This window comes from Hylobates moloch, unplaced genomic scaffold (assembly GCF_009828535.3).
Source record: "Hylobates moloch isolate HMO894 unplaced genomic scaffold, HMol_V3 SCAFFOLD_10, whole genome shotgun sequence".
NCBI classification, from domain to species: Eukaryota; Metazoa; Chordata; class Mammalia; order Primates; family Hylobatidae; genus Hylobates; species Hylobates moloch.
This window is the reverse complement of record NW_026652285.1, coordinates 12841950-12854364: the sequence shown is the minus strand read 5'-3', so window position 1 is coordinate 12854364 and position 12415 is coordinate 12841950. Positions and strand designations below refer to the sequence as shown.

Here is a 12415-nt window from a genome sequence, read left to right as displayed (position 1 = left end):
TTATTAGCTTGGTGATCCAGAGCAAGTTATTCTGCTCTGTGACTCAATTTCCTCACCTTTAAACTGGGGATTATGCTAGTTACCATTTCATAGGATTGTTGTGAAATTTAGGTGAGGGAATATATGAAACACTTCATCAGTGCCTAGCGTATGTAGGAGTGTTGGCTGTTAACATGATTACTCAGTCCTTTAGTTATGTCCAGAACTCATCTTTGTCCCTGGCTTTTTATATGTAGCACTCATTTTGTGTCAAACCCAGGACGAAATATGCTACTGTCTGCAGAACATGAAAATGATAGGAGGGAAGAAAGAGAATAGGCATAAATAGGGAGGTATATATAATTAATTACTAAAAGATAATGCATGCCATCGGTGCTAGAATTTACCAGAATCTGTGATCCTTGAGGTGTGGAGATCAGGGAAAGCGACATGGATAAGCTAAAAGTTTACTTGGGTCTTAAATGAGGTATGGAAAGCCATTGAAAGTTTCCAAGCAAGAGAGATTAAATGATTAAAACAGGAAGATTATTTTATTTTATTTTGTTTTTTGCTTTATGTGGAGACATGCAAAGGATTATTTTAGAATCCGTATGTAGAGTGCCCAAAAGGGAAAGCTTATTTCAGGGAGACAAAATAGAAAGGTCTAGCAAAATGTAGGAGTAAAGTGTGAAGGGGTTAAATCAGATCAGTTGTAATAAGAGAAAGAAAAATCCTAGGATGTTTCAACAGAGGGCAAAGCTTTGGTGTTACCTGGCATACGGTTTCTTTCTACTTATTTATCGATAAAGATAAGCTGATGCCCATTTTTCTGTTGAATTATTTGCCATTTTTGTGTTGATTTGTAGGAGTGTGTTTAGACACATAAGTGCTTTTGGATAAAATACTTACATTCAAAGTAATTAACTGGCATCATCTGTCCAAGAGATGGGATAGATAGGAAGTTATGCTTCCGGGAGATGCCTCATCATTTGTGCCAGTGACCTCGCATTATTTCTTGATGAATTGTGCAAACTGGGAAGCTGATAGCTCTGGTAATGAGAAGGCAGGTGTTATTTTCTGTTTCTGAATATCCCCGACAAAGTTGCCATGATTCTTTTATTTATCCTGTTCATTCTTTTCCTGCCTATTCAAGGATATAAACTGCCTTTCTTCACAGAAATTTCCAAGGAAGCTATGTTTCATACATTGATAGAAATGTATGGAAAGCATACAGTTGGACTGAGAAACTGTGAGTATATTCTCTCCAAATATGACAAAAAACTAACTGCATTGTAAGATCCTTCTTGGTCCAGAATTTTGAGGTCCATATCTCTGAGAAAAGATATTTCCCCTCCATACTCCAAATCAACCTCAGTGGATTGCAAACCTATGGTTATTTTAAAATTAAATTTGTTAGGCTCTCTCTAAGAGGCAATTTAAATTTATTTTTTATCATACAAATAATACATGGTTATATTCTTTTTTTTTCCTCTTTTTTTTTTTTTCAGGGACAGGGTCTTACTTTGTCCCCTGGGCTGGAGTGCAGTGGCACAATCACATCTCACTGCAGCCTTCACCTCCCAGGCGCAAGTGATCCTCCCACCTCAGCCTCCCAAGTAGCTGGGACACAGGTGCATGCCACCATGCCCACCTAATTTTGTATTTTTTGTAGAGACAGGGTCTTCCTATGTTGCTTCGGCTGGTCTTGAGCTCCTGGGCTCAAGTGATCCTCCCACCTTGGCCTCCTAAAGTGCTCATATTACAGGTGTGAGCCACCATCTCCAGCCCATGATTCTATTTTTAATGTATAAAAATGCAATAACAGGTATAACAAAAACCCTCCTTGTGCCCTACTCCCTCATCCCTGAGGTAATGCTACTCTGCCTTTAGTATACATGCTTCCAGACTTTTCCCCATTTGCCTACATACATATTTACATAAAGCAAAATAGATTTGCTGTGCGGTTTTTAAAATCTTTTTTCCTTACATAAATGGTAACATCTTGCAACTTGATTCTTTCACTTCATGGTATCACTTATATGATATTCTTTCACTTCATAATTTCTTTCCTTCCTAGGACTGAGAGGGTCACCCCATTCATTTAAACTCCTGCATAATCCATGGCATGGATGCATCATAGTTTATTTAATAAGTTCCCCATTGATGAATGTTTAGATTATGCTTAGTGGGCAAGTATTCCTGTAGCACAGATATCTAGAAATGGGAGAGTTGGGGTGAAGACTATGTAGATATAAAATTTTAATTGTCCTCAAAAATGTTGTGCCCAATGACTCTATTGTCAGCAGAATATGACAGCATTCATTTCCCCACACCTTTTCACTGCTGGGTGTTCGCCAACTTTTTGCTGAAGTTATGGATGAATAAAAGGGATTCCATCCAGATTTGAATTTTTCTGATTACTCATGAATTTAAATATCTTTATATGTTTATTGAACATTTGTGTTTCTTCTCCAAGCTTTCTGTCCTTCGTTCATTTTCCTGTTGAATTATCGTTTTCTTACTGACTTATAGAAGGAATTAGTTTAGACACATAAATGATTTTGGAAAAAATGCTTACATTCGAAGTAACATTTTTCACAACAGTTTGTGTCACATCATTAGTTTGACTTATATAGATAAGACATACATGAGTTCTAAATTAAAAATAAAACACATGCTAGGTGCAGTGGCTCATGCCTGTAACCCCAGCAACTCGGGAGATCGAGGCAGGCAGATAACCTGAAGTCAGGAGTTTGAGACCAGCCTGGCCAATATGGTGAAACCCCATCTCTACTGAAAATACAAAAATTAGCCAGGTGTGGTGGCGGGTGCCTATAATCCCATCTACTTGGGAAGCTGAGGCAGGAGAATTGCTTTATTTATTTTTTGAGATGGAATTTTGTTCTTGTTGCCCAGGCTGGAGTTTAATGGTGCGATCTTGGCTCACTGCAAGTTGCACCTCCTGGGTTCAAGGGATTCTCCTGCCTCAGCCTCCTGGGTAGCTGGAATTACAGGTGCCCACCACCACGCCCAGCTAATTTTTATATTTTTAGTAGAGACAGAGTTTCACCATGTTGGACAGGCTGGTCTTGAACTCATGACCTCAGGTGATTCACGTGCCTTGGCTTTCCAGAGTGTTGGGATTACAGGCGTGAGCCACCACGCCAGGCCAGGACATTTTTAAAGCAAGAAAATTATTACAAAAGTCAGGGTGGTGGTTACCTATTAGGGTTAGAGAGAGGAATATGATTGGAAAGGGGCACACTGGGGCTTCTGGGATGCTAGCAATAACCTTTTGTAACGATGTTTACATGGGTATCTGCTTTATGATTATTAAACTGAATATTTGGCCAGGTGAGGTGGCTCATGTCTGCAATCCCAACACTTTGGGAGGCGGAGGCAGGAGGATCACTGGAGCCAGGAGTTTGAGACCAGTGTGGGTAACAGAATGAGACCTTGTCTCAGAAAATTAAATTAAAGTAAATATAAACAACTTTTATGTTATGTGCACTTTATGCACATTGTAGTTCTCAAAGTTTTTTGATGGGGGAAAAATGTTGAATGGCTTCACTTGCAGCCCTGACATGGTCCCATGTGGGGCTTTCATAATAAGGTTTGGGAAGAGAGAGAAGGAAATGGAGGTTCTGCTGATCTTGGTGCCACCCAGAGTTGGATTCTGAAAGGTATACTATGATCTAGAGAGGAGTCATTAAAGATACAATTTGGTGGGAAGAGTGGAGCGGTGTGCTTGTGTCTGTGTGCTTGCATGTGTGTGTGTGCTTGCCTGTGTGTGTGTGCTTGCGTGTGTGTGTGTGCTTGCCTGTGTGTGTGTGCTTGCATGTGTGTGTGTGCTTGCCTGTGTGTGCGTGCTTGCATGTGTGTGTGTGCTTGCATGTGTGTGTGCTTGCCTGTGTGTGTGTGCTTGCATGTGTGTGTGTGTTTGCATGTGTGTATGTGTGCTTGCCTGTGTGTGTGTGCTTGCATGTGTGTGTGTGCTTGCCTGTGTGTGTGCTTGCATGTGTGTGCTTGCCTGTGTGTGCGTGCTTGCATGTGTGTGTGTGCTTGCATGTGTGTGTGTGCCGTGTGTGTGTGTGCTTGCATGTGTGTGCTTGCATGTGTGTGTGCTTGCCTGTGTGTGCGTGCTTGCATGTGTGTGTGTGCTTGCATGTGTGTTTGTGCTTGTATGTGTGTGTGTGTGCTTGCATGTGTGTGTGTGTGCTTGCCTGTGTGTGTGGTGGTGGTGGTGGAGAGAGATGGACACAGAAAGGAAAATGGAAGAAAAGGTTTGAATGGAAGCAGAGCAGATACCACCATCTTGAAATGACCATGACCCAGCTTTCCTCCACATGCAGGAGATAGTCCTGTGTAGCAAATAGTTGTAGTTTGCATTTTAATCTAGAAATAACTTTTTCATTTTCCAGAATTCTCAGTGAAAATTATTTGACTGAATTACATAAGGATACATTTGAAGGCCTGCTATCCCTCCAGTATTTGTAAGTTAGTTAATCATATTTTTGAGTTTTTAGTCATATTATCTTTCAAATGAATAAGGGGTTCAAATTAGATAATCTCTAAGATTTCTTCCAGCAATAAAATTCTGCAATTCTGTAAGTTTGTATAGGGTCTCAGCCCATCTCTAGCATTAGCTATGTCCTATGCATTTTCAGTTTTTAAATTATATAGACAAAATACAGACAGAAAAAATTTCACATGGTAAGAAGATCTGAGCAGTGACTGACACCCATATGAACCTTGTTTTATAAGGATTTACATACCATCTTCTTCTATTCAATCTAAAGCCAATAGATCAAATCTAACCTAAGGTCTATATTTGAATTTACTTTATTTCCATGTGTCAGTTTTAAACATGATGGGCAATGCAGTTGAGCAAGACCTAGTCCATGCTTTCAAGGAGTTTATGCTCAGAAAAAATGGGATGAAAAATAACTACATTAAGAAGAAGAAATGGATGTGGGCACTAGGAGGAATAAATTGTTTCTGAAGCATAGAATAGGGGAAAATGACTTCAGTTTGGACCCAGGAAGATGTTACTAGAACAATGCCATTTGAATAGGACTTTGGAGGGCCATTGAGTAGCATCGGACAGACATCTTGGGGACAATATTCTAAACTTGGAGAAGGGCAAAACACAGGAAAGTATTCGAGGAATGCCATGAGTACCTGTAGATTACAAGGAGGGAGAGTAGGAAATTGGAGCCAGATCTTCTAGGGCTTTGAATGCCAAGTGAGGAGCCATCATGGGGTACTGTGTTATCACAGCAGTGCTGTAAGATGGATCTGCATCACAATCATTGAGAGGGCACGTTAGAACTCAGTTCTGGACTCCACCCTCATAGTTATTGATTCAGTTGGTCCAGAGTGGGACCAAGAATTTGCATCCTCAATAATTTCCCAGGAGGTGCTGGTCTTTGCAAGCCACTTCTGGAGAGTTTATATGATGACTGTGTGCAGGATAGTTTAGGAAGGGAGAGACTAGAGATGGAGACATCAGCCAGACAACGTTACACCATCCAGGTAAAGAGGAAGGGAAAAGCCCCATCACTGTATAACTGAAGAAATTGCTTTCATGAAATATTAAAGCAATATAAAACCAAAAATGAATTTCTATTAATATGATAGAAATTAATTGTATTAATATGATTTGAATATTAGTTCCAAGTTATGTATTCAGTAAAGGGGTAACTTCCTTTCAAATGCTGTGAAAGGATGTCTTTTATTTCTTCTGATACTGAACTGGCTTAGCAAAACAAACCTAAACTAGGAAGGTGTATAAATGTGAGGCTATTCAATGTGAGGCTATTCATTTTAATATTAGAAACTGTATATAAAAACTTTGAGCTCATAATCTAGGATTTGATGAGACTACAAAAGGGCATCTGGTCAAGTCTACTGCTCTCAGGAAAAATTAATTCCAAAGTCTATTAAGTTGTATATTTTATTTATTAAAAGTATGAAGATGAGAGTCTAGGAGAGGTACGGGCAGGGTTAGGGGCTCTGGAAAGTTCAAACACAGGTCCAAACGTTTAGAGTCGAGATGAAAAATGTGTATTCAATATTATTCTAAACTCTTGCTGTTATTCATACTAGTCAACACTGATAACTTATCAAGGCAATATTTTCCTTTTATTTTTCCTAGAGATTTATCCTGCAATAAAATACAGTCTATTGAAAGACATACATTTGAACCACTACCATTTTTGCAGTTTATGTAAGTTACAAATATAACTTTATTACATTTGGAATTTTTATAAAACTTAATTATAAACCTCCTTGCTATTCATTTTGAAATATGATTAAAATTTGACCAGTAGAAATGTACTAAATTTATATAGCAAGTCCTTTTTGTCTCTAGCAAAGATTAGTGTGAGAATTATCACACAGATCATAGTGAATCATCAGAGAGCAGTGGTTCTCAACTGGTGTGATTTTTTACTCAGGTGCCATTTGGTAATGTCCAGAGACAGTTTTGCTTGACAAAACTGTGGTTGTGCTCCTGGCATCTGGTGGGCAGAGGCCAGAGATGCTGCTAAACATCCTGCAAAGTATAAGACAAACCGCCACGGCAAAGAGTTATATAGTCCAAAATGTCGATGGTACTGAAGTCGTGAAATCCTGTTCTAGAGAAATAAAGATCACTTAACACAGGTACTTACTGAGCGTTCACTGTTTTGTAGCTAATGCACCACATGTGCAGTGTTAAAGTATAAATCATAAGCCAGTATCTTCCACAGCGAGATTTCCTTAGTGCACAAAGGACTGAGGTTATGTTCCATCCTGTATAAATTAGGCTCACAGCAAATGATAAATGTTCTGAGATAACTTTTTTTTCCTTTGGCTTATGTCTTTTTTTGTAGAAATCTGGGCTGCAATTTAATTACGGAACTGAGCTTTGGAACATTTCAGGCCTGGCACGGAATGCAGTTTTTACACAACTTGTAAGTGAAATAGAAGATGAATACGTGTAAACAACTATTTTGTATAAAAACTCATACAATTATTGGTTAGCTGGGTATAAGCCCATTATGAACTCTGAAAAGCGTGTCTTAAGATCCATTTGTTTTTCTCGAATGGGGAAACTAAAGTACAAAGAGGCCAAGAGACTTACACAGCTTATATATGACCTGCTCTGCTTGTCCTAGTTCTGACCTATGGCATGGGCAAGAAAAGGCATCAAACAAGTGACCCTCAAATTAGCCTTGTTGCTGGGCGGGGTGGCTCAGGCCTGTAATCCCAGAACTTTAGGAGCTGAGGGGGGTGGATCACCTGAGGTCAGGGTTTCAACACCAGCCTGGCCAACATAGTGAATCCCCATCCCTACTAAAAATACACAAAAATTAGCTGGGCGTAGTGGTGCAGTTTTTTGCTCCCTGGAGGACTTTGTGTTAAGCTTTCTTCCTTGCAGCTAAATGTTGCAGACATTTAAGCAGTTTGAAACTCTGCATATGAGCAGGAATCAAAGTTAAATCCAAAGTGTAGGGCCGGACCTAGTGGCTTATGCCTATAATCCCAGCACCTTGGGAGGCCGGGGTGGGAGGATCACTTGAGGTCAAGAGTTTGAGACCATCCTGGCCAACATGGCGAAACCCCGTCTCTACTAAAGATACAAGAATTAGCAGGTTGTGGTGGCAGGTGCCTGTGATCCCAGCTATCGGGAGGCTGAGGGTCGAGAATGGCTTGAATTCGGGAGGTGGAAGTTGCAGTGAGCCGAGATTGTGCCTACTGCACTCCAACCTCCCCTCCAGGCTGGTCTCGAACTCCTGTGACCTCAGGTGATCTTCCCACTTTAGCCTCCCAGAGTGCTGTGGTTACAGGTGTGAGCCACCATGCCTGGCCAAAATGGTGTTTATGTTACGCTATTGTGCAAAAGAAAATTTTGTAAAGAAAATACGTCGTTCTATTTTAATTCCATGTACTTTCCTGACTACTCTTCTACCGTAAGTGCAAAAATTCTATGATTTCTCTGTATAACATACCCAGCAAATCAGAGTGGGTATATTCAATGGCCTGAAGGGGACTTTAGACTCAAAGTGAAGATTCTCCTCTACATCTGACTTTAGAAAATACATTCCATCTTTCTTGTGGTTTAGAAATCTAGTTTCACACAGTTCATTTTGAGGTAGAGGGAGATGTTCAGGATGTGTCTAGATTAGAGCAGAAGTTTCTGCAGACGCTCCTCTCTGTCTTCATTAATTTGCTGATGCTTAACTTAGGGAAGAGACACTGAGGAACTCCTGACCTCAGATGATCCACCCGCCTCGCTTCCCAAAGTGCTGGGATTATAGGCCTAAGCCACCAGGCCCAGCCAGTAAATGGAAACTTTAACTGAAAAGAAGGAAGGAAGGAAGGGAGGAAGGGAGGGAGAGAGGGAGGGGAAGGTGGGGAGGGAGGGAAGGAAGGGAAGGGAAAGAAGGAGGGAAGGAGGGAAATGAAGAAAGAAAGAAAGAAAAGAAAGAATTGTAAAACCATAAGGTTAAAGTAAACCTTTTTTCTTCATACAGATTAAGCACATGAGTTCAGATTACAGCTTTGCTTCTTAATAGCTTGGTGACCTAGGACAAGTTATGTAACCTCTCTGTGCCTCAGTTTCCTCATTTATAAAATAGGGCAATAATAATATCTACCACATAAGGTTATTGTGAGAATGAAATGTGAAATGCTGATCACAAATACGTAGCAGCCTAATAGATACTCACTGTAATAATTATTATTTTTATAATTTCTGCAAAAGTACAGTGATGATTCTTGGGTTAACCTAAAGGGTGATTTTCTTTTATTTCTTCCTGTTTCTTTGCTTTTTCTTGTTCACTTTAAAGAATTAAAAAGAAAATAGATTCCAGCATTTTGGAATAAAAATTCACATCAAAATGAATTTATTCATTTTATTGACAGATAAACAAAATGTCATTTGTTTATTCAATAAACATTTATTAAATCCCTAGTAAATTTCAGACATCATGCCAGGCACAGGGATGACAATGACAATACGATGTGGTCTCTGCCCTCAAGGAGCTGGTAGCCCGGAGACTGACAAGTAGACAGGTGGTTACATGCAGTGTGACAAAGGCTGTGATGTCATACAAGGAGAGAAGTGGGAGTATGTGATGGGAGTATGGTTTTGACCAGTTCCTCCTCTGAGATTTATCCCTTTTTCTTTGGCTGTAAAGCAAAAGAATTGGTTCTATTTTTTTCCTTAACTGTGCAAATTAAACCATAAATTTAAAAAACTTTATAAAGATAAAAGGCAAGCAGTCAGGTGCAGTGTCTCACGCCTGTAATCCTAACACTTTGGTAGGCTGAGGGGGGTGGATCACCTGAGGTTAGGAGTTGGAGACCAGCCTGTCCAACATGATGAAACCCCGTCTCTACTAAAAATACAAAAATTAGCTGGGCGTGGTGGTGGGCACCTGTAATCCCAGCTACTCAGGAGGCTGAGGCAGGAGAATTGCTTGAACCCGGGAGGTGGAGGTTGCAGTGAGCCAAGATGGAGCCATTGCTGTCCAGGCTGGGTGACAGAGCAAGACTCCGTCTCCAAAAAAAAAAAAAGCAACTTGAATTATGGACGAACAACTTGAATTATGGAGGACTCTAGAAATAGTGTTTCCTACAGAGTCAGGGCTTCCTACCAACATAGTCATTTCTAGGGTTTTTGACCTCAAAAGTTCTGTGGCATATTTTTTCTTTGCTATCCACTTCGTGTTTTTTTTTTTTCTATTTCTTCTCTGCTTTCTCTCCTCTACTTTATCTTCTAGAGACCTAGGTAGTTCCCAAAGGAATAGTGCTTTATGGAGTCTAATGGTGATTTATTATGTAAAAGCAGAAAATTATTTTTTTTCCTAAGAGTTCCATACCAAAAAATGAATATAGACTTATTATGCAGTTTCACACATTGAAAATGCAGGTAATTTTAATTTCATTGCATTTTTCAGAATTCTCAATCGTAATTCTCTGACTGCTGTCGAAGATCCATATCTCTTTGAACTGCCAGCATTAAAATATCTGTAAGTACTATAGTACTGTCATGAGTCATGAGATGATTTATGCTTTTTAAATTTGTCATCAAAGATAAAGTATTTTGCATTTAGGCTAAAAAGTCATAATTTAAATTTTAACTGAGTTATTGAAAAAAGTTATTGGCAAAGAAAAGGATTAAGAAAGGATGTATTATGGTCAAGACAGCCAGCGGGGAAGAGAATAGTGTGGAAGAACCCGTATAGATTTGGAACATGTAGACACATGGAGGAATATTATTTAACCAAGAAAGCAAAGAGGAATAGGTGTTCATTATTCTAAAAAGGAAGAAAAGAGTAAATAATCAAGATGGGTGAATGCAATATGAAATTAGAAGTAAGATAATGGTAAAAAAAAGTATAAGTTCTCTTAAATTTCATTAATTTGATAATGTAGATCAACTTAAATTTCTTTAATTAGATCTCTCTGGAATTTTACAGCAAATAAACTGTTGAAATGGCTTGTTTTATTGAGAAGCCAAAATTGAAGTAATCACATGTCTTTGAATTATCTTTTGAAGTACAGAATTTTGTAATGGGTTCATATCATGAATGTTTCAGCTTTCTTCTTCAGAGACATGGGAACAACGCACATCACACAACACTTAAGAACATTCTCACGATGACTGTTGAACTGCAAAAACTGTAAGTTATTTTTTTCTTAGGTTTATTTTTACTTAGTTGGTTTTTTAGGTTTGTTTTATTATTTTCTTAAGTCAGATTTATTGAGATATAATTTTCATATAACATTCACCCTTTATAAGCGTATACTTTGATGAGTTTTGACAAATGTATAGTTACATAACCACCACCACATTCCCAATATAAAGCATTTCTGTCACCTCAGAAAGGCCCCTCGTTTCCCTTTGTAGGCAATCCCTTCCTCCCACCATCAGCCCCTGTTAGCTACTAATCTGATTTCTGTCCCTATAGTTTTGTCTTTTTCAGAATGTCTTATAAATGAAATCATGTAGCATGTAGCCTCTTGTGTTTGACTTCTTTCACTTAGTATTGTTTTTTATTTTTTTTGAGATAGTGTCTCAGTGTCGCTCAGGCTGCAGTGCAGAGGCATGACCTCAGCTCACTGCAACCTCCACCTCCCAGGTTCAAGCGATTCTCCTGCCTCAGCCTCCCAAGCAGCTGGGATTACAGGCGTGTGCCACCATGCCCAGCAAATTTTTGTATTTTTAGGAGAGATGAAGTTTCACCATGCTGGCCAGACTGGTTTCGAACTCCTGACCTCAAGTGATCCGCCCACTTTGGCCTCCCAAAGTGCTAGGTGTGAGCCACCTCGCCCGGCCTCACTCAGCATAATTTTTTTGAGATTATGCTACCATCTCTGTTGTTGCCCCTATCAGTACAGCTGGCCCTCCATGTCTGCAGGTTCCTCATCCATGGATTCAACTAACCATGGATGGAGAATATTTGGAAAAAATAAAATATATAAAATACAACAATAAAAACAGTAGAAAATTTAAAACACAGTATAATTATTTACATACCATTTACACTGTATTAGGTATTTAAAGTATACCCGAGGCTTATGTCATTTATTATATCAAGTATTATGTCATTCCATATAAAATACTTCAGCGTCTGTGGACTTTGGTATCTGCGGGGGGTCCTGGAGCCAATCCCCTGCAGACACCGAGGGACAACTCTTCACCCCTTTTTATGGCTGAGTAGTATTCCAGTTGTGTGGATGTATCAATTTGTTTATCCATTCATCAATGTATGGACATTTGGGTAGCTTCAGTTTTTTGCAATTATGAATAAAACTTCTAAAAACACTCATATACAGGTCTTTGTGTGAACCTATGTTTTCGTTTCTTTGGGTAAATACCTAGGAGTTGGATTGTTCACACGCTTAGTGTATATTTAACTTTTTAAGAAACTGCTCAACTGTTTCCTAAAGTGGCTGTGCCATTTTACATTTCCACCAGCACTGTATGAGAGTCACAGTTGTTCTACATCTTCAGCATTTTTTTTTTTTTTTGCAACACAGTCTTGGGGTATCCCCAGGCTAGAGTGCAGTGTTGCCATCTTGGCTCACTGCAACTTCTACCTCCTGAGTTCAAACAGTTCTCCTGCCTCAGCCTCCCAAGTAGCTGTAGGCACCCGCCACCACACCCAGCTAATTTTTATATTTTTAGTAGAGACAGGATTTCGCCATGTTGGCCAGGCTGGTCTTGAACTCCTGACCTCAACTGATCCACACCCCCTGGCCTCCCAAAGTGCTGTGGTTACAGGCGTGAGCCACCGTGTCTGGCCCAGCAGATGTTTTTTTGAGACAGAGTCGTTGCTGGAGTGAAGCAGCAAGATCTCAGCTCACTGCAACCTCAGCCTCCCAGGTTCAAGCAATTCTCCTCCCTCAGCCTCCTGAGTAACTGGGATTATAGCCACACACC

The 12415-nt window shown here is 39.7% G+C and overlaps 1 protein-coding gene and 1 pseudogene across 8 annotated transcripts in view; one reads left to right on the top strand and one right to left on the bottom strand.

Annotated features, from left to right (window-relative positions):
• Window positions 1–47: 47 nt before the first annotated feature.
• The window catches only part of LOC116474516 (leucine-rich repeat-containing protein 37B-like), a 26683-nt gene continuing 14315 nt past the window's right edge, over window positions 48–12415 (top strand). Inside the window, exons 1-7 of one of the 7 annotated variants that reach the window (XR_009215437.1) lie at window positions 48–1228; window positions 4401–4472; window positions 6137–6208; window positions 6438–6645; window positions 6855–6935; window positions 9927–9998; window positions 10569–10930. Coding sequence is in view for 3 of the 7 variants with exons in the window: in XM_058446143.1 (XP_058302126.1) it covers window positions 6042–6208; window positions 6855–6935; window positions 9927–9998; window positions 10569–10652; window positions 11044–11467 (828 nt within the window). In the remaining 4 variants the exon portion in view is untranslated. Of the gene's footprint in view, window positions 1229–4400; window positions 4473–4825; window positions 5515–5539; window positions 6209–6437; window positions 6936–9926; window positions 9999–10568; window positions 10931–11039; window positions 11798–12415 lie in introns of those variants that run through there. The other 6 variants (XR_009215436.1, XR_009215434.1, XR_009215435.1 and 3 more) reach the window with 6 other exon arrangements.
• Window positions 8232–12415, bottom strand: part of LOC116474324 (uncharacterized) — a 28862-nt pseudogene continuing 24678 nt past the window's right edge. Inside the window, exon 4 of the transcript XR_009215438.1 lies at window positions 8232–9156. The product of XR_009215438.1 is annotated as an uncharacterized LOC116474324, transcript variant X1 (transcript). The remainder of the gene's footprint in view (window positions 9157–12415) is intronic.